The sequence below is a fragment of the Monopterus albus genome, unplaced genomic scaffold (assembly GCF_001952655.1).
Source record: "Monopterus albus unplaced genomic scaffold, M_albus_1.0 scaffold76.1, whole genome shotgun sequence".
Classification (NCBI taxonomy): domain Eukaryota; kingdom Metazoa; phylum Chordata; class Actinopteri; order Synbranchiformes; family Synbranchidae; genus Monopterus; species Monopterus albus.
Genome location: NW_018127956.1, coordinates 392,293 through 413,405, shown reverse-complemented (window position 1 = coordinate 413,405; position 21,113 = coordinate 392,293). Strand labels below are relative to the sequence as shown.

Sequence of the window (21,113 nt, the reverse complement as noted above, 5' to 3'; positions counted from 1 at the left end):
AGCTTCAATTTATTATATATTTTGAGCACCTAGGTTTAATTATTTCTTGCATTCCTCAAGTTCTGTTTATCAGTTTTCAAGTGAAGCAAGCTCCAGCCCTTTGCACTCAGTTGGTCATATTCTGAATGGCTGGGCCTTTACCAAGGGTGATAATTTAGGACTGGCATCTAAATCTTTGATTTTCATAAAGCTAGATCCAGATAGTTGAGAAATGAAATTCAAATAATGGAAAGGGCAGAGCATGGGAATGAGAGAGCAGCTGCTTTTTGGAAATTCCTAAGTCACAAACCCACACTCAGTAAAAGACAGAGAGGCTGTCCAGGGCAGGGTGAGAGGGAGGGACAGTGTAGAAGAAGTGGGGGGGGAGGAAGAAGGGGCTTACAGAGACAGCACTGTTGGAGGACAGAGAAGCAGACTGACTGTTTAACAGCCAGCGTAGGTAGATCACCAGATAAACACCGCTGCTACAAGTCAGAACAGAGTGAACGAGTGAGGGACAAAGAGGGAGATTCACAGGTATGAGGAGAGAAGCGGAAAGCAGAAGAGTGTGGTGACAGTTCGGGCAACAGGAGCTTGTGATAACCAAAAGGAGGGCAGCCAAGTTGGCGGAGATGCTGTGAGAGAGCATGCCAAGTGATGGAGCTTGAAACTGCCAGCAGGCAAACACAATTAGTCAGGTACAGCAATATGGCATCTTTATTATGCTTCATGTCTTATGTAATTCTTAGTTGAACATGTAGAAACAACTGTGGCATAAAGATGTTTTGTGGATTTTTGTACTTTTGTATTAATCTTTTAGTTTCATTTATTAACTGAAGCTAAATTCATTTTCCTGACATTTAGCAGCAAAAATACTATTGATTGTAGTTATGAAGTAGCTTGGCTGTGATGTGTTATCTGTGGCCAAGCTGTGATTGTGATGTCCCACCTGTATTTGCCAACTTTGATGCCCTCTGAAGCCCATCATTACTCTTTTTAGCAATATAGAATATGCTGCATAGAGCAATCGCATGGTTACAGTACATCACCGCTTTACTTAACAAGGTCAAACATATAGTGGTGATTTTGTTGACATTTAATAAATGTACGAGACACGCAAATGTTTTTGTTTATTGACAGTGAGGCTATTTTCCAGCCTGATGTATTCAGCATGTTCAGTGTCCAGTTTCTCATCATGCCTCAGAGACCCTGGGCTCTACAATGCGTACTCTGTGTGTTACACAAACCCACCGTTTGTCCTCCCCTCCACCCCGCTTTAGCATTTTAAGTTGTCTCCTCCCCAAGCAAGTGACGGCCACTGATTAAGGAGATTTTCTAAATATTTCACAACACCCACGGAGCCCCCAGTAGCTCTGAGGTTGTTAGTCTCTGCTCTTTTCTCTTACAAAGGCTTCGTTGTTTCCTCTTATTTACTTTGTTTCTCACTAGCAAAGGATTGTGGTTGATACTGACATAGACTGCGAATGCTAAACCATGTCAAACCTCGGGGTCGCCCCCAAGAGCTTGTGAAGGCTCAGTGAAAAATAGTTCTCATGAATTATCTTCAAATTCATCTGTATTGCAGTTTTATGAAGGTCAACGGTAACTGGACAGTTTAGATAAGCTGTAAAATGAAGATTTGCTAAGGCAGTATTTTTTTTATTATTAATGCAGGTGGAACTTAAGCTAGAATTGTTTTCACTAGTCAGCTGAATTTGTAATTGGACTGAATATGTTAACATATCTACATACATGCACACATACCTGTAAGTGTAAACTGCAAATACACACACAAATAGTATGGGATATATATATATATATATATATAAAGTGTGTATATACTCTTCATAAATTCATTTAACAAAAGTATTTTTAATGAATATAGCTTGTTCTATTAGTATGTAAGAATGTTTTATATAATTGAAATAGACAAGGTAAGTTTATATACTGTAGCATATATTCATACATAAAGGCAATTCAAAGTGCTTAACACAATGCAGACAAATAGAAAAAAAACATTAAAATGCATATATGGATAAAACATTAGAATGCAAATTAGATTAAAGCATTAAATGCAAATTAAAAGCAATAATTACATGACATCACAAAGTAACAACATGCAATGTGACATGTACTTCTAGTATAGCTGTGGCAGACTGTGGATTCTCACTTTACATTATCCTTTTACCCCTTTAGACACTGTTACAACATACATTTTTGGGTGATTGCAGAGCTTTTGACTGGTAGAGGTGGAAGAAGTTGTTTTAAAATACTCTGTTACAAGTAAAAGTCCTGCATTCAAAATGCTACTTAAGTAAATGTTCCAGTAAGTAAAAGTATTAACATAACATCTTTAAAGAACTAATAGTAAAAGTACTCATTATGCAGAATGGTACATTTAATAATGTATATCATATTAAATTAAAATTACTAATGCATTAATGTGTTCATTTAAAGGTTCAACTGGTAAAGGTGGCGCTAGTTATTTTACCTCATAGGCTTAGATTATAATTTGAAGTACTGCTAGGTAGCCAGTGAATGACCTCAAAGTCTAATGATTATACTGATTATGCTGTCTTTTTATTACTAATGTGATTCTGAAAAATGACCAATAACTAAACTTTTAAAATAAATGTAGTGGAGTAAAAAGTATAATATTTACCTCTAAAATGTAATGAAGTCAAAATATGAAGTAGCAGAAAATGAAAACAGTCAAGTAAAGATACCTCAAAATTGTACTTAATTACAATACTTGAGTAAATGTACTTAGTTACTTTCCACTACTGGTGTGTATTTAGCATAAAACCAAAACTGCACGTATACAAACTGTGCATATAACTATACATAGATTTATATTGCACAACTTCAAATATCGACCAAGCATCATGTGAATTAAACTCTGTTAAATGAAAAAATGTGAGTTATGTATAACAGAGTACAATTCACCATAAATATTTTCTTTGCAGTAATAACAGCTTATTTAAAAAAAAGTATACTGGATAGTTCAGCATGACTCTACATAAACACACACCCTCCCTACACATTTGTCCTTAACATACAAGTTGTCTTGCCCAGCAAACAGTTGTTGTTGTTTTTTTTGTTTGTTTGTTTGTTTGTTTTTTTCTTCTTTTTTTTTTTTTGGTTTTCTGTCCCCAGCAGTCCACGCAACCATTCAGCAGTTTAGGACACATTCCAAATCTTGTCTCTCATGTCAGCCTGTCCCTGCTGCCAGATTGGTTTTCACACAATCTCGGGCCCCTCCCTGTTACCACAGCGACGCAGCTGTCACCTGTCAGTTTCATAGTGGGGATGCACACCGGCCTGTTATGGCTCAGAATAGAACAGTGGGAGAGTTCCACTGAAAGTGGAAGAGCGCGACACCGAGTCTCTGAGAGAATGAACAGTTGACTAGGAAAAGCTCTCAACTATATGGGAATGTGGCATATGTGTGCCTGGAGGTTACAGGGTGCTGCTCATGGGAGTGACTGACTGCTTCTACAGAGAGAGGCTCTGGCTCAGGCTGTTTTGGTAAGGCCTCCTGTATGTTTTTGCCACACCAGCCAGTTTGAGTTAGTTCCTTCTAATGTGTAGGCAGAGCTGCAACACAGGAAATGGTTGTACTGCTTGAATATGTGTACACATGTATGTGTATTCATGTTTTGAGAGTTTTATGGAATTTAAGGCGGTGGTAAATTATCACTGTACAGATTAATAAAAACTTTTAGATTAATGTAAAGAGAAATGCCCCTGTAGCAGGACCTACTGTATGTCTTTCATTGGCCCAGATGTGTCATTTCTGATGTGATGTTTTTATCCAGCTATAACACACACATCTGATATTTGTTTGTGACCGGCTAGTGTGTATAATCTTCTTATGCTCATCTTTTGTTTTTACCTAATTTTTTCAGCTGTAGTCTATATATGAATTCAGTTGTTTCCCTGCAGAATGGAGGACCAGGACAGAGTAAGCCAAGCATCCAGTGTGGCCACCATTTCTTACTTTCCTGGCATAAAGGTTTGTTTTCCAATTTGCATGACTACTGTGTTATTATATGCACATGTGGACAGCTTATTGTGACACTATTAACACAAAATATGTGTAAACTAATGTTTTATTTTCTTTATGTCAACAGGAAAGTGATGGAAAGGTGCAAACATTTGGGAAAAGATGTCAGGCTGCCAAGAGAGACCCCAACTGTCCTGTGGTCATTCGAGGATGGCTCAACAAAAAAGTAATGTTCTGTACATGTTGTTGTTGTTGTTGTTATTGTTTCATGGCCTACTCTGCAATTTTTAAAAACCATATGTGGCTAAGTTAAGCAAAGAGCAGCTTCTATTTAATCTCCCTTCTGCAGGACAGCTCTGGTTTGAAGCTATGGAAGAGAAGATGGTTTGTCCTCTCTAACTACTGTCTGTTTTACTATAAAGGTAATGAGCACAGCTCATAGCCAGCACTTTGACTGGGTAAAACTCTTTCTTGTGCTCTGAAAGTACAACACTGAATCTTTCCTTTTGTTCACTTCTTTTCTGACCTTCACCAGACAGTAGAGAAGAATCTGTGCTTGGCAGCATCCCACTTCCAAGCTACAAAATCCTGTTCTGCACACCACGAGAATGCAAGAACAGAAAATTCACGTTTAAGGTATCTTCATTTTATTACTCATTTGGTTTAGGTATTTAGAAGAGTATCCTATATATAAATATAGATCACTCTCACGTTATGTCCTTTAAGTATGGGTTGTTACTAGATTTGTGTTGATTTGCTCATGAAAGTCTGTCCACACAACTGCTTCAGCACAGCTGGGGATGGTCAGGGAGCCCATGTACTATGAGGCCCACATTGCCAATCAGGTCGTCAATAGCGATTGTATGGATTAGCGTGTGCTCAGTGCCTGTGGAGAGTGCTAAGAAACACACAAAAAAAAGGCTGCAATCAGTTACTAGATTTGTGTTGATTTGCTCATGAAAGTCTGAAAAATCCTTTAATTTGGCCACACAGGGGTGAAGTCTTTTTGATGCCAGCTCCAGCTTTTGTGTGGTATCCAAACTAAATACATGCATCCTGCACTAGATCTCTGTCAGCTCAGCCCAACCTCGCTTGCTCTGATCAGTTTGTTTATATGACTTTACAAATTATAATAACTTGACCTTGAAAATAAAACCACACACTGAACCAGGAGGGCAATTTAACAGAAAAGCTGTCATTTAAAAGGCTAAGCTCATTAAAATTGGCCATGAAAATATCTGAGCGTGAGTGCCAAATTATAGTACTACCTCATTATTATATCACTATACATAATTAACATAAAATCTGTATTAAATTTAAAGCTATATAGATTAATTAAATTGGGTTTTTCTACAGAGAAACTTGAACTAATTTTATTGTCACTGACACATCAAAGGATTCTTTTTATATACTGTGTGATTAATGAAAATCATCCAGTCAGGCCAAATTTAAGCATTTGATAAAGAGTATGTGACCTATCCAGGGTGTGTACTGCCTCTCCCCCAATGTCAGCTGGGACTGGCTCCAGCCCCCCGTGACACTATTCAGGAATAAGAGGTATAGGTAATGGATAGATGATAAATACTTTCATTTACTTTAAACTTCTCTGAATTAGGGCTGAATATTTAGTCACTTGGTTTATTTGGTTCATTAACTTCAAGCTATTCTTACATAGACTTTACACATCACTAAAACATGATTCTTTTCATGACCCATCTGTGCATATGAAAACAAGGACCAATCAATGAGGGGAATGATTACAGTGTAACATTGTTAGTTATCATTGTAAATCTAGGTGGTGCATCAGGGGATGCGTTCTTATTTCTTCAGCGCTGACACTCAGGAAGATATGTTAGGCTGGGTGCGAGCCCTCAGCCAGTCTGCTGCAATGGAGGCAGACAACTCCATGAACAGGTATGACACTATTCACTGTGAACATGGGTTTTTATACAATGAATGTCAAATTTTGTCATGAGCTCTTTTTTTCTGATTATTTCAGGCGTTGCTCAAGTTATCAGGATTTCACACAGATAGGTGGCAGCAGTGAATCAGTGGACTCCCCTAAATCCCCCTCTGATGGAGAGGGTCCCTCCCAAAAACGCAGACATGTCAGCAGGACTCAGAGTGAACAGAGTCAGCTCACTGGTGGGAGGATGGGGACGTCGTACTCAGAGCTGAGGGGGAGGCAGAGTGTGCGTCAGAGAAACAGCAGGTTGTCAAGTCACCTCTGTGTGCACATACAGTATTTAAATCTCAGTGGTTTACTTAAAGGAGAAAAGCTCATCTGTGAAATGCTCTGGTTTTTGGCATTTTGTTCTCTTTTCACTCATGTTTTCACAGCCCTTCAAACAGAACACCTAGCCCTCCTGAATTCAACAGAAGAAGAGCTTGGGGTCCAAAACAAGAGGATTCACTTCCTGGGCAAAACACACCACCCACACAATCAGACATTATGGGAACAGCTGCTTTGACTTCCAAAGGTCAGCTGGGGTCACGACCGCATACTCCAGTGGGAAGGGTTGACATTCGACCTCACGACGACCCTGTCATGGTGCCACAGACCTTGTACTATGCACCTGTCTCACCTAAGATGGAGTTCAAATCCACGCCAACTACCCCAGTCACAGAAAGGTGGCAACACTTAAACAAGGTGAGAACATATTTACTCTATTTTAATTATTCAAAAAATTACAACAGTGATTACATTACACTGTAAGCTTGTGGTGATACACAAATGATAATAAAGAAAAGTAATATGAAAATAAATTGCAGATCAAATTCATAACATAAGACTGTAGTTATTTTAGTTTTATTTCAGTGTGTCCTTAAGTAGGACCTAAAAACATTAAAGCTTTGTTTCTAGCAGACAAACTTGCTAGCGTGTACTTGGAATTTTGCTAACAATAAAATCGAATTAATTTAAATAACACATTTTCTTGGCTGTCATTTAATTAAAACAGCCAAATAAAATATAATCAATTTGAAAGCTGAGTTGTGTATGTAACTTTATGTTCGCCAGGTTACTGTCATTCCACAGATTTCAACTATAGGCACAATATCAAAAAAGATCAATTAAGGTTTCATCTGTATTGTGACAAAGAACAAGAAGGACGATTATCTCAACTATACTTTACAGTAACAGAGTTAACAGGATAACTTGATCCTGATCCGGCTGAAGTAACGCGTGGCATTGTGGGACATTGAGTCCTACTTTAGAGACCAAGTTGCATTTGAGTTGGACGTTGCAGTGGTGTTTGTATTACCCGACTTAAAAACACGTTGAACTGGTGAATACTTGTTGTGTGTTCAGCTACCAAAGTCGTTCGCACGACCAGCGTGGAAAACGTCTCGCAAATGTTGTGCGATATTTCAGTTTCCCTGCTTGGAAGCACTACCAAGGAGCTCATATCGCTGAGCTAATGAGACGTGGCATTGGGTAGAGGCTATAGGACTACCAAACATCACCTTCAGCAAGATTCCCTGTCACACGGTCGTGTGTTCATGGCATTTTCACAGAGGTAAGTTATAATTGAAGCGCATTTAATTATTATGCCGCTGTTTAAGGCTAGCTTAGCTTAGCTTAGCTTAGCTTATTTGATGACTGTCATGTATTACACTCAAGTCACAGAGATAACGCTTCCGCTAACCTGGAGAATTGATACATGAAGAACGTCTTAACCCCGTACTGTCGTTTGACAAGACTCATACATATTCTGAAGATATTCCCAGAGCCCTCGTAGACTGTTCTAACGATGCGCAATCAAAACCTATCCAGTTCCATTGACTAAAAATATAATTTTAATCAGTTTCTCGGATATGCCGATGCTTCTTGTAAATAAAGATGGCGACGGGAAATGACGTCACCCCGGCTTTTCATGCACAAAAAAGGCTTGTTTGAGATGCACTGCGCCTCGCCTGGTAAGGCTTGGTTAAGACGGACTATTTAGGAGCTTTCCACCAGCTTTCGCCCTGTATAGGAAGTCACGGATGCATTCACATCGTGTTAGACCGGGTCCTGATTTAATAGAATGCCAGGGTCCAATAGTTGCTTTAATGACGATCCTCTACAGGAGGGGGAGAGCTACTAAAATATTTTGCATGAAAATGTATATGGGCTACATCTCCTGAGCAGTAAAACAGTCATATCAGTTTGATGTTGATGACATTGGTTTGATATAAAACTACATACCATAAATAAACTCAGAATATTAATCAGTAGATATTTTCATTGTTGATATATTTAGACAGACAGAATCTTCACATCCTGCTTCCAAAAGCTTTTTGTGTCTTTTAATACTTCAAGAATTAAATCAGTAATGTTTGTATTGTGGAGCAGAACTATCACAGACTGTCTGCAGTCTATGAGAATTATATGTAATATTGCCCTGACACTATTCACCTTCTCTGACTGGTTAAAAGTTGCCATCAATCACGCATTTATCCTGTTATAATTTTAAAAGAAATGATACAGTTTTATACAATATTATGTTGTTGATCCAATATCTGAACCAATCAGTTCTTAGATCAGGTAAGAGCCAGGCATTCCCTATCATGCCCTGAGCTTTTGCAGTTGGCGGAGTGAAATTGCCACGCCTGACTCCAAAAACTGCAGCCACCTCTATCCTGTGAAAATATCATTGCCTACATAGACATTATGTCACAACAAGTTGGGATCAAGTCTGACAGAAGACTAACCAGGATGCATTGTATCAATTCTGTGCAGATGAGTCTGTGGGTTCCAAAAATGCCTTCAGAATTGGGGTGCATCTCGTCAGTGACGGTATGGGGTTAAAACAGTCGGCATGTATCAGCTTTGCATGTTAGCTGAAGAGTTATCTCTGTGAGCTGAGTGTAAGTATTACATGACAGGCACAAGTTCAGACTACTACTAACTTCACATACATGCAGTAGGACTCCTGCTGCACAGCTAACTTTGCTCAGCTAGTTGGCTGTATAGCTACATAAAGAATCAAAGAAACTGTCTTTTTTTCAGGCAAACCAGCCTATGAAATGGCACAGAGTCATCCGGACTGGGTACTGACATTACACCTTGGTTGTCAAAGCAATGCACACCAAGCAGTCTTACCAGAGGCCAAAAACTCTGCCAGCTCTCTCAGAGAGCAACACTGCACCAGCAACAACACCGGATCCAGCTGCTCAGAAATCAAAGATGGATGAAGCTACACCACCAGATATAGCTGCACAGAGGTTACAGGTGGATGAAGGTGCACTGAAGTCAGAGGTGGATAAAGCTGCATCAGTGGACAGCAATGGAGAGCAGAAGGAATGCAGTTCATGTAGTCGCAGGCATGCTGCAATTAACCGCATGTTTGAAGAGAACAGGATACTCAAGGAAGAGCTGAGTTGTGTGCTTATGACACTAGACAGTTTACTGTGTCAGCATGTAGAGATAAACATGCCTTTGTGTAAATGCTGAACCAGATAACTTGTATCTTGTTTTGTATCTACTGGAGCATCTGTTTCCTCCATTTGTATGTGTGTATAAGAAGAGATGTAGCCCTCCATACTAGGAGCCTATCTCTTCAGACTGTTACTGTTAGCACTCTGTACAGAGACTGCCCCTTCCCTGTAGGGAATAAATGCACAGCAACTTTGAGATTTGGTATCAAGACTTTATTCCACACTCACCAAGCTTTAATAAGATCATTTTTGCCACATCAGTTTGTGGAAGCTTTTGGCAATCATGTTGCACTTATTGTGGATTGCTTTGAAATTAACATTGAGAGAGCACAGACATTTTCCCACTCCAAACACAAGCACACCCTAAAGTATTTCACTGGCAATATACCAGAGGGAACTCTCTCATTTCTAAAGGGTGGGGCGGATTTGACATCAGGGATGGTGCTGGACTAATGAGGACGCCACCAACTGGATGTAAAAGATGTGGAGGAGACACGACAGATAGCTCACCTCAGAGTTCATGTGGAGCGGGTGATTGGATGTGTACACACCCAGTACACCATACTAAGTGACACCACACCACTGACCATGGTGCTGCTATGTGAAGGCAAGGACATGATTTTCCTCGACAAGGTTGTGTCTGTGTGCTGTGCATTGATGAATGTGTTCCAGTGGTGTTAAAACAGAAACCATGTGTATCTGCATACAGCATGTGCTTTATTAATAGCCTTATTCGTGTTTGCATACCAAGTGTTACCATAATAAATGATGGAAAACTTCTTCAATTTTGAATCTTCTTTCACTCTCTATTATTATTATTATTACATTATTGATCTGTGCACCACTAAAGCAAATACGTGAAAACCTCACAGTCCCAAATACAACAGGTAAAGGAAGTTGCAGTGTAACCTTCAAGCACAGAAAACTGAGATTAAAAATGGCAGTAAATACAAAAGGCAAACAAACCTGCTCAAAAATCAAGAGACTAACTGAAATCCCATTTCACTGAAAAATTCAGAGTACCAATGTATTGCAAATAAAACAGGTCAAAGTAAAGTGTCATCCTGGTCCTCAGACCCTCTGCTAAGTGACACCACACGTGTCATCCTGGTCCTCAGACCCTCTGCAAAAGCACCACACTTTATGTTCTCTAGTGCCTGTTGTCCCAGCCTTCTTGTGCAAGATGGCTCTAACTTGATCAAAGGCCTAGTATGTGGTGTTGAGGAGGTTGCTCGGGGATATTAACAAGCTAGGGTAGACAAACCTGGAGGGAAAAAGAGTCCTGTGCCTTTGCTAGAAGTGTCGTTCAGAAGTCCACCTCTGTTAAAATTTGAACCACAACATAGTCTTTCTGCAACCACACTACAAATTCACAAAACTCTTACCCAGTCGCATAAATGTGTTTGTGCTCTGCTGCCTTACTTGTGTGTCCACTGCAAGTATAACTTCCCATCAGGTTGTTGAAGACAAATGCTGCTGTCATCTGCACAGGTTTGCAGGATGGAGTGGCTGTGGTACTTAGATGTACATTTGATTTCCAGACAGCCTTTCCCACAATATGTGTAGTGTACAAGCCCACCAGGTGATGCCCCAACTTCTGGAAGTAATGGATTTACTATAAACCCACATTACTCCACTTTCATTTTCTGTGCTGGGATGCTGTCAGCGTGACATAGGTCTGCCTTGCATTTTCGTCCTGTTCTATCCTCCATCTGGTGGTGATGGCTGTGGTTGCTGCCATCAGATGGTTGTGTTTGTTCCCCCCCCCCTCACAGTTGACAAGATCTGGCAACACTGGTGGACACAATGGCATGGGACCTAGAAACGTATTTTTCCTGCTCTTGATGTGAACCAGACAGAGGGTCAGAGTTGCTGTCTAGTCTGAGCTTCCACTGCAGCCACCTGTATTTCTGTTAACCACATGTGTAAAGCCTGTACAGTGCTGCGGCAGGACTGAGAGTTTGCATCCATCTTTTCCTGGGTCACAAAGGTGCAATAGAAATTTGTGGCTTAATAGTGTGTGCATAATGAAAAACAAACAGCCTTGCTGTGAGGCCAAAATTTAAAATAGTGGTGACAGGTCTGATAGTGTAGGATTGTGCCCAGATGGTAGTAGTTTTTAGTGCAGCAGTTTTTGATGATGATTTCAGGGTAAAGTCAAATTGGGCTTGACCCTAGAAAAGTTTTAACAAATGGCCTCTCACAAACTGAAGGTGTGGTACTGGAAAAAGGAGACATTTAGGAGCCATGTGTTCTCTAATAAAAAAGTTGCTCTTCATCCAACATATAGTAAAAGTCAGAATGTCTTACTGATTCAGCTTTGACCTCTCTTTTATTAAACCAGTTTCTTGTAAGTCATCCAAAGTTATAAATGTGCCCTTTAGCATCATTCTGTCACCAAATAACTCATCACTCAGACCTTATCTTTTGGTTTGTTTACAGCCTACACCTACATATGGTTCAGTCCATCACATCTCGGGTGGAAGAAGACCTTTGTCAAAGGTAATTAGAGTATGAACAATTTACAGCACAACATCCAGACTAGTGAGCAGCACACCACGACTTTTCTCACTTACTTTACTTAGCCCACACAGTAATACAAAATAATGCCATGATTTCTCTGCTTTTCTCACTTATCTACATGCTCTCTTCCCTTAGAGCTACTCTACAGGGGCACATGCAGACTTACTGCCCCCTTTGCCCCCCTCATCGAGAGCTGCACATCCTCCTCACCCCCCACAACACCACCACCACCACCACCACCATCACCGCAACCATTTATCTGTTTGTGTGCTACCGCCAGCTATGGTACTGCCACCCCGCTGTGCTCTCTGTTCTTATGCGTTTTGTGTGGTACATGTTTAAAATTGACCATGGTATTGTCATGTTTTATGTGTGTGTTATGTCCTCTAAAAACATTGTGTTGTGGTGTTTTCTGTGTAGACTTTTAACAGGCTCTAACAATAACAATATTTTTATGACTTTGTAATGTTGTCTTGTACTGTTCTACATATGTCCTGTCACTGTTTTGTATTGTCACTAATGCTTGCAGTGTCAATTTTTATTTGACTAATAATTCATGTATTGTGCTCCTATTAAGACATTAAATCTACATACAGTATGTTTCTGTATTTCTTGTCTGATTATAAATAGTGCTGTCATGATTGTGCTACATGTAATGAGCGTTACATGAAGTTGATGTTTGCAAACACATCTTATGTAAGTACATTTAAAATAACGTTCGCCCAAACTCATAAGTTACGGCTGTAGTGTTTGTCTCACCCTGACCGCTGAAGCTAGTGCCGCACTCTTCTGAAACACAACAGCTCAGTCATAACAGAAGCATTAACACTGAAGCAATCAAGCATCAGCCCACACCAAATCCCCTAAATATGCAACTCTAGTGAGTGCAATAGATTTCATTAAGACTGTTCAAATAATATCTCATAAATGTACTGTTCTATTTACAGTTACATATTGATCAACTCTGGTGAACTAGAAGCAAAAAGCTGTTTTAAATATAGCACTGTTTAACAAAATGATGACTCTGATGCTTTTCAGGCCCCAAAGTCTGATCCCAGGGAAGTCCCACCAATCAGACCCCTAGAAAGTGATGCGGATGTGAGTATTCACAGCTTTTCCACATGCTTTACCAGTCATCAGAGAACAGTGCAGATTTTTTAAAATAATCTTAATAGTTGTTTATGAGTAAACATAATTTAGAGTTGTTTTTTTTCCAGGCTGTCTTGACAAGGTTATGCGGATGTGACAAGCTGCTACAGTCTCTGTCTGTGGAACTGGCCCAGCTACAAATAGATAAGGTCTGTAATTACTCCTTATAATGGCCCATCCAACAGTTCATGAGTATCCTGAAAAGCCTGTTTTCTAGCACTACATTCTGTTTAATAAAGGTAAACCCCTGCATATTATATATTATATATAATTATAAAGACTTTTGTCCCTATTGCAGGACGGTGTTCAGTGTGCATTAGAAGTATCCAGACTGCAGCTGGAGGAGTGGCAGAGCCAGGGACCCCGGGCCCAGGAAGAAGCACTGACGGAGAAGGCTTTGCTCCAGGAAGAACTGGTCACAATCCGGGCCCGAATGTGTGACGTATCGTTGGTATGTAATGACCCAGCTGGCAGTGGACCCAAATAAATCAAGCCAGTCTTAAATAATACATAATTTCATAAAATCAGGGATATTTGCGGGTTTTATGTCAATAACATATTAAATGTTGCTTACGACTCTGTTTCTATATTTTTATTTAGGAAATGGAGAGGGTGTGGAGTCAGTATGAGAGAATGGAGAGTGAACTGTCTGTTATCCGCTCACACCTTCAGCACATCTGTAACTTTGGAATGCCACAGGTATTTTATAAATTCATTCATTTTCATTCATTTTCTACCGCTTAGTCCCTGAACGGGGTCACGGGTGGGGCCGGAGCCAATCCCGGCCGGCAATCGGGCGAAGGCGGGGTACACCCTGGACAGGTCGCCAATCCATCTCAGGGCTAACACATAGACGAACAACTACACATACACGCACTCCTATGGGCAATTTTAGAGACACCAATCAACCTAAGCTGCACGTCTTTGGTCAGTGGGAGGAAGCCCACTTTAAACTTTAATTTATAGTACAGTATCATATGACTATCTATATTTATATCTGACTATATCTGTCACAAAGCCTCTCTGCTTTTGTGAATGCTCACAAATGCTTACAAGGAGATGTAAAAGTTCAATCATGTGGTCCATTTAAGGGTATGTTCATTTCTGCGCATGTTTATCCACTGAGCATGAAGTCAAAAGTGTCCATAAAGCTCACACTTGAAGATATTTTCTGTGTATAATTTGTTTGTTTGTTTCCTCATCAGGAGCAGTCTCAGGCTCAGAGACAGCTGTGGATGATGGAGGACATCCTTGCTGGGCTGAAGGTCAACAGGGACCACTTCCACTTCCTGCTGGGGCTACAGACGCACCACAGTGAGCCTCAGCTACTCAGACTTTTTCATTGTTTTATATTGGTGGTGGTCAGTGAAAATACAGTGATGTGCCTTACTGTACATTTTAGTTGCATTAATCAAGCTGCAACAAAGCAATACTTTATATGAATATATAGTCATCTTATCAGCCTAAATAATAAGGCTTTAACACAGAAGAGCCTCTAAGTTAAGCTCAGCAAAAAAGTCATGCCACACACAGGAGGTGATCAACCAGAACTGAACTACATCTGAACATTTCTGTCTGCTCCACAAGTCAGTAAGAGTCTGTTGATGTCACGTTACATTCATTTCAAACACTTAGCCTACTTGCTTCTATTTACAGCTGCCAATGGGCAAAGTTTTCTGGTTCTTGATAATGCACATGCAGACTGACAATAGAGGAACAGTGTCAGCACTGTAACCTTTTCTGTCTCTCTCTCAGTGTTCCAGCCAGCGGTCCCGCACCCTGGATCCCCTGGCTCACCCACAGAGAGGCTGCAGGCTGGACTGCCAATGGTATGCCTCCTCCTGTCTATTGTTCCTTTGTCAGTTACCCCTGACATTTGCTCTCTGCTTATGCACAAACATGGAATTGTTGTCCACTGGAAGCTGGGTCCGTCTGCTGGCATCTGCTCACAAGATCTTTGAGTCCTGTCTGTTGTGATGTGTTTTCTTTAAGTTAACATCTGTGATATGTCTTTGGAGCATGTCCTGGTATTAGGCTGTACAGACTAGGAAATCCAGTAACATTGTCTGCCTTCAGATAGTGTTGATATCATGTCACTGATTGCTTCTGATTCTCTAAAATATGTTGAGATGTGCACCTTTGTGACAATGATCCCTGCAGGATGTGGAACAAGAGCCACCGGTCCGCCCACCATTACCCCAGGAGCTACAGGAAAGCCACCACAGCAGGGATCAGGGCTGTGGCTACACACAGTCATATGAGGTGTGAAATATTAACAGTATCAATGCAAACATTATCTAGTTTGAAATGTTTTTAAAAAATTCTGTTTATGTTTCAGGGAATCTACAACCACACTCATCCTGCACACAGAAGAGGAAGCAGCCAGCCTGACCTCCTTAATGTGAAAGCACAGAAAGATGCATCTGGTTGGCATCGATATACTCAGTACAGATAGAATAAAAGGAAAGAGCAATATTAATACATTGATCACTAGATTCCTGTTTTCTAACACATCTAGTGTTAAATTTAATGTGTTTTATTCAAATGCTAAATTACGTTTTCAGTCCCCAGTGGCTGTTTCCTTCTCCACCCTCGTATTTCCTGTTTCAACACCATTTCTCCACCTTGTTGTCCATCTCTCCTCCTACCCATCCTTTCTCCCTCCTTCGATTCCTCTCTTCTCTCCTTCTCTTTCCTGCATTTTCATCTTTAGAATCTCAGCCAAAGTGGATCCCACCTGAAACAATAAACCAATCAACCAAGGTTTGAAACTTCATTATTTCCTGTTTGCTGGTTAACAAAACATCAGTGTGTGCAAATGTGATCCAAATATAGAAGCAGTTCAAGCTGATTATTACAATCACAGCCAAATTCCAGTTCTTTGATTCTCTCATCTTCCCTCCAAATAGGGCATGTTGTAATGTCCTTTTGTAGGTGAAAGGGGGAAGCAGAGGCTCATGTCTCGGTACAGCAGCTCACTCTTCTCACTTCTGCCACCCAGCCCTGCTTTCTCACATGCTCACACACAGACATTCAGATGCAGCTCTGCACAGACGGATGTAAACACAGTCATAATAATCATATATTTGCTTGCTTAGACGCTTTTTGATCAGCAAATCTTGGATTCCGTTTCATGCTTGACCTTTTCTATATGCATATTGCTGAGGTGCAACAACCTGTCTTTTCTAGAAGATGAAGATGAGTGAAGAAGAGCAGATTGAGAGGATGAAAAAGAACCAGGAGAGGTTGACTAATAAGAACAAACCTTGTTTACCCACTCCAAGTGCCCAAACCCACACTCAAAGTTCAGACACCCAAGAGGAGGTTTGCCAAATCATTGATCAGTATAAGTGACTGAATCACTACATTATATACTTACTGTGCTAACCCTAATTACTGACCTCTCTTGATACTTCCTCAGCCCCCCTTTCCTTTAAGGGTGACACGAGTTGTTACAGCTGTACTGCCATCCTCTCTTGTGGCAAGACGGGTTTCTGTTGAGGATCCCCCAGATGAGCTTGATACTCCTCTGCCCGAGCAGATCCCACCTGAGGTGCAGCAAAGATTTGCTGAACAAAGTAAAGTGATGAACAAGCCAACTAGACGGCTGGTGCTGGAAAGCCCAGATCAAAACCGGTCCTCGGCAGAAAGGCGCCAGGATCAACTCATTAAAAAGACAAGCAGACAGCTGCATCAGGGGGTACTGAGGCCCTCCATGATGTCACGACCAGAAGTGAGCAGAGCTGAGCCAACTGAAACCTCCAGGAACCAAGTTCGAGACCAAACGGGTTTAGGAGATGGAAGTGCAAGCTTCAACATCAGGGTAAGAAAGAATGAAATGAAATGAAAAAGAATAAAAGGCTCACTTGACTGTATCACAGCATAGGAGAGTTGTTCTTGTCCGGTATGGCTGATATTAACTCATCTTATTCTGACTGCCCAGTGACAAATATATAAAATGTTTCTTATTGTTGGAGGTACCACAGATGCAACAACCGGTGCATATGTAAAATAACACTAGTAATTCAAAATGCAAATGTAAATCCATTGTATTTAACCATGATTTACAGCTGGGGTATCTGAGACCCCAAACAGAAGTAATGGGAACTTCTTCTGCCCCAGACTTCTGAAAACTTTAAGTCTGTCTGTCCACAGGTCTTAGAGGGTAAGGCCGGTGATTTTTTATATTTTAGTTATTGTTAACAAATCCCATAAAGAGTCTGAAAACAACAATGAATTCCATGTACTAACCATAAGGCCTATGAATCCAGAACCTCATTTAGCTTATTCTTAGTCTGTGCCATAGACCTCTCTTGTTGTCTGAAAACTATTAAAAACACATCAGTGAGCCACGCTGTTACACTGGGTGACCTTGTTCTTCATTACAAAAAAATATGGGCATGGCAATTTGTCTATAAACAGCTCCACAGACTAATTACAGTCATCACTTCCAAAGCCTCTAGAGGTCAGTGTGCATTTTTGTGAATGTTGTTCATATTGTAAACAGTCACAGGTATTTTTCTTTACCTTTCCAGCCTGTACAAAGTTAACATTAGATAATGACCTGGTTCTGGAAATGTCAGATCCTGGTCACTCCCATCTTGCAGCTCCTGCAGTATCTGCATCAAGCTGTCCCATTTGTTGTAACTTAGCATCTAATTTGTGTATCTGAGCTCTGCACCACCGCCCACTTGTAGCTCTGTTTGAGGTGCTTCGCGCCTGTCAGTCGGGGGAAACGTTAATCAGCTGTCGCCTTCAGTTTCCCTTTCAGCACGTCTCTGTTGTATTTTCTTTTGTGAGTACTCTGGCTCATAGAAGCACACTTCTATGAATCCATCACGTTTCAATCTCTTCTTGTGCACCAGACTCTGTTCCAGACATTGTGAATATGTCAACTAACTTCAGTCCAAAGTCTGGAGCTTGTAGTAACACAGAAAGCTAGTAAATGTAAACAGAAAGGTGTCCAAGCACATGCAGTGGCCTCTGCCTTACAACAGTTATGGCCAATATCGGCCTTTGAAGCTTTTGTTTATAGATAAACTACCATATTTTAAATAATGAATAAACAAGTCACTCAGTGTAAAAATGTAACAGTGGTTCACTAATGTGTTTTTAATAGTTATTGAACAACCATGCAGGCTTATGGCACAGACAAATCAGTAAAATCAGTTTCTGGAATCACAGACGGTTCACTGTTGGTTTTAGTCTCTTTATAGTATTTGTTAATAACAATAAAAGTATAGAAAATCACCTGCGTTATCTATCTCTTAACAGAACGTTAGGGTTAACTGTTATTGCATCAGTAATAATGTTAATTCCTTCAAATTATTTACTATATTTAAAAACCATATTGATATAGTTCTCTAATAAGGTACAGTAGGTTCATCATGATATTGTGTGCGTTCTAATGTGAAGCTGCCTGAACAGACAGGGGAACAAACCTCTGTCCCCTTGACCCCTGGCATGGACCCTGACCTCTGTCTGACCCCTGAGCAGCGAGAGGCCAAACTCCGCCGTGTGGAACGAATACGGGAGAGAGTCATACGGAGGTGAGGTTCTTTGTTTCATTTTTAAATCTAAATGTTTGTATATGTAGATGAGGGGCTTCTATCTATCTATCTATCTATCCATCTATCAGTGCAGTCAGAGAGAGTGCTACTACACACAATCAACTCCCAGTCATGGAGGAAAGGCAGGAAGCTCACCAGCTCCCCCGTGACACAGGTATGTACTGTATTTCCCTAAATCATTAAAGTTAAGGCTACAATTTCTGTAATCATTGTTAGTTTCAGTAGCAATATTACGTACATGAAAACTAGCCTTTAATGGCCATTAGCCATTACCATAAAATGTCAATAGAAGTTGCTGGCCAATTCTGTTCTATTACTGTTTTTAGAGCACGACTCTTACGATGGCAATGGGAACTGTGAGGATAACATTAGAAGTCCTGCAGAACTGCAGGTGTCTAGAGCAACATCTCACGACAAAGATGAAAGTAATGGGCATGTGAAAAAATCTCAAAGCCAAGTCAAGTTTGAGAACAAAATACAACACAAAGACCACAGTGGAAGAACAGGGGTCACCAAAACTAAAATCAAACGTCCAGCTTCGCCATATCATAGTTCTTCTATGACTGTTTATCAGAAAGATGGAGGCAAGGGATTCACAAGATGCCAAGACAAAGAGGAGAAAGGGCTTGAAGAATGTGCTGCTAATGATAATGAAAATAATTTGTCATCATCTGATATGAGAGCCAAGTGGTTTCTCTCCACCAACCAGTGGCAAGGGTTTATACCTTTACAGATCCCTGGCCTAGACTCACTGTGCAATGAGGAGATATCAGACACCGACAACCAACCAGCTTGCACTGATGACATGACTGATTCCACTGAAATGTCTTCAAGAGTGAGTGAAAGTTTAGAGAAAATGAAAGACAATCATTCACTCTTTTATAAGATAGCATGCGACATCAGTATTTCAGACACAGATATAACAAATAATGATGGAAATACAAATGCCCAGACATCACCTAGGCCAGAAGAGGAAGAACTGCTAATCATTGAATCTGCGCCAGATAACGTGACCAGTGTTCTTACATCTCCTAACCAAGAGAGGAAGGGTTCCAGCCTAAACTTGCCATCAGATGTTGATAAAAACAGCCTCCCAACTTATAACAAACTTCAACTTTCATCACTGGAAGCCCAGGGCAAAGCAGCGTTAAATTCCTCAGCCAGTCCTGCAAAAGAGGCACATGTTTATGGAGAGATCCCTCAAAAAAGAAGTGAAGTTGTCTTAAGTCAAGCGAGCCAATTGAAAGTCAAAGAAACTAACTATGAAGCTCCTGCTCAAGATGTTGAATCTGATCAGGCCCTGGATGAATGTGCAAACGCCAGAGAAGAACACAGTGGGACAAAAGAGTCAGAAGACAGGACGGTGGACCAAGACAAATCGGAGGATCTGAACAAATCTAGTGGTCTCAGTGAGAAGAACAAAGAGACTGTCCCAGAGCGAGGCAACTCCATCACTCCATCCAGCTCTGTGTTTGAGAGTGGAAGTGTGATTCAGAGTTCTTCTTTTGGGAAGGCACGAGTAACAGTATTAAGGACAAGTTTGTAGAAGCAGGAAGAGTAAAGCCTACAGATACGGGAAGAACAAGAACACAGAGATGTGATTTTTGGTACTGTAAAAGAAATACCTGAAGAGGACCGACAGAGGGAATTTGGACCTAACTTTAAATTAGAAAATGGTCAAATGGGAACATAGAATTTCAGAAATAGACATAATTGTTGGTAAACATGAACATTTCCATTATTCATTACATGTAGTTTGTGATGGATGCAGATAAAGCAGAAAAACCCAAGTCATCAAAACAAAATGGAAGTATATTGTTGTTTTTGCAGCTGGTAAATGCCAGATATCTTGTGTATGGTTGCAGTCAAATATATGCCCAATATTTGACATTAACACTTTCATCCCTCTCCAAATACGCATCTAGCATAACACCAGCATTTATAGTTGATGACTGCTGGTAACTTAACCCTGTTATTGTCACTGTAGCAAAATGTGTTTTGCATCTCAGACTTCCTGACTAATAAATATTCTGCATGCCACATCAAGGTGCAGTTTCCAGCCTTTATATGTGCAAGAAGCACATTTAGGTTTTGCTCTCGTTTCATACACCATTTTTCTTTCTCTCAGCGAAGGTGCCTGGGGTCCTTGGGGTGCTGCTCTCTAACAAGACCGATGCAGAATTACATGGAGCTGCTGAAAATGCCTTTGTCACTTTAAATCCTTGCGGTGTCTCAGTCGATGACATCATTGTCTGAAAACACATTACATCACCCCTTCCTAGGCTCCCTCTCTTAAAGACAGCACCACCTTATGTTTACTGGGTTACAAACTCATATATATACACATGCACACACAGATACCTGCTTATCTGTTTACAAATGCATATGAGTATCAAGGGGTATATTGATAAACGACTTTATAAGATTAAATTTTGTGCATGGGCTGGTTCAGTTTATATTGTGTG

General features: G+C 40.5%; 1 protein-coding gene across 4 annotated transcripts; it reads left to right on the top strand.

The window, feature by feature from the left end:
• Positions 1-401: 401 nt before the first annotated feature.
• Positions 402-20,684, top strand: plekha4 (pleckstrin homology domain containing A4). Of its 4 annotated transcripts, none has more exons than XM_020606164.1 (24): positions 402-677; positions 3,925-3,994; positions 4,113-4,211; positions 4,335-4,407; positions 4,521-4,621; positions 5,781-5,899; positions 5,985-6,197; positions 6,326-6,635; positions 11,849-11,908; positions 12,065-12,214; positions 12,968-13,027; positions 13,147-13,227; positions 13,377-13,529; positions 13,679-13,777; positions 14,284-14,392; positions 14,834-14,907; positions 15,239-15,340; positions 15,417-15,504; positions 15,792-15,841; positions 16,268-16,402; positions 16,500-16,901; positions 18,506-18,627; positions 18,717-18,802; positions 18,975-20,684. In XM_020606164.1, exons 1-24 carry the CDS (start codon positions 637-639, stop codon positions 20,192-20,194), a joined length of 4,017 nt encoding a protein of 1,338 aa, XP_020461820.1. In that variant the 5' UTR covers positions 402-636; the 3' UTR covers positions 20,195-20,684. The 4 variants fall into 4 exon arrangements, with proteins under 4 accessions (XP_020461820.1, XP_020461818.1, XP_020461822.1 ...); XM_020606162.1 differs by having other exon boundaries at positions 18,494-18,627; XM_020606166.1 differs by having other exon boundaries at positions 18,494-18,627; positions 18,722-18,802; positions 18,975-19,062.
• Positions 20,685-21,113: the final 429 nt, after the last annotated feature.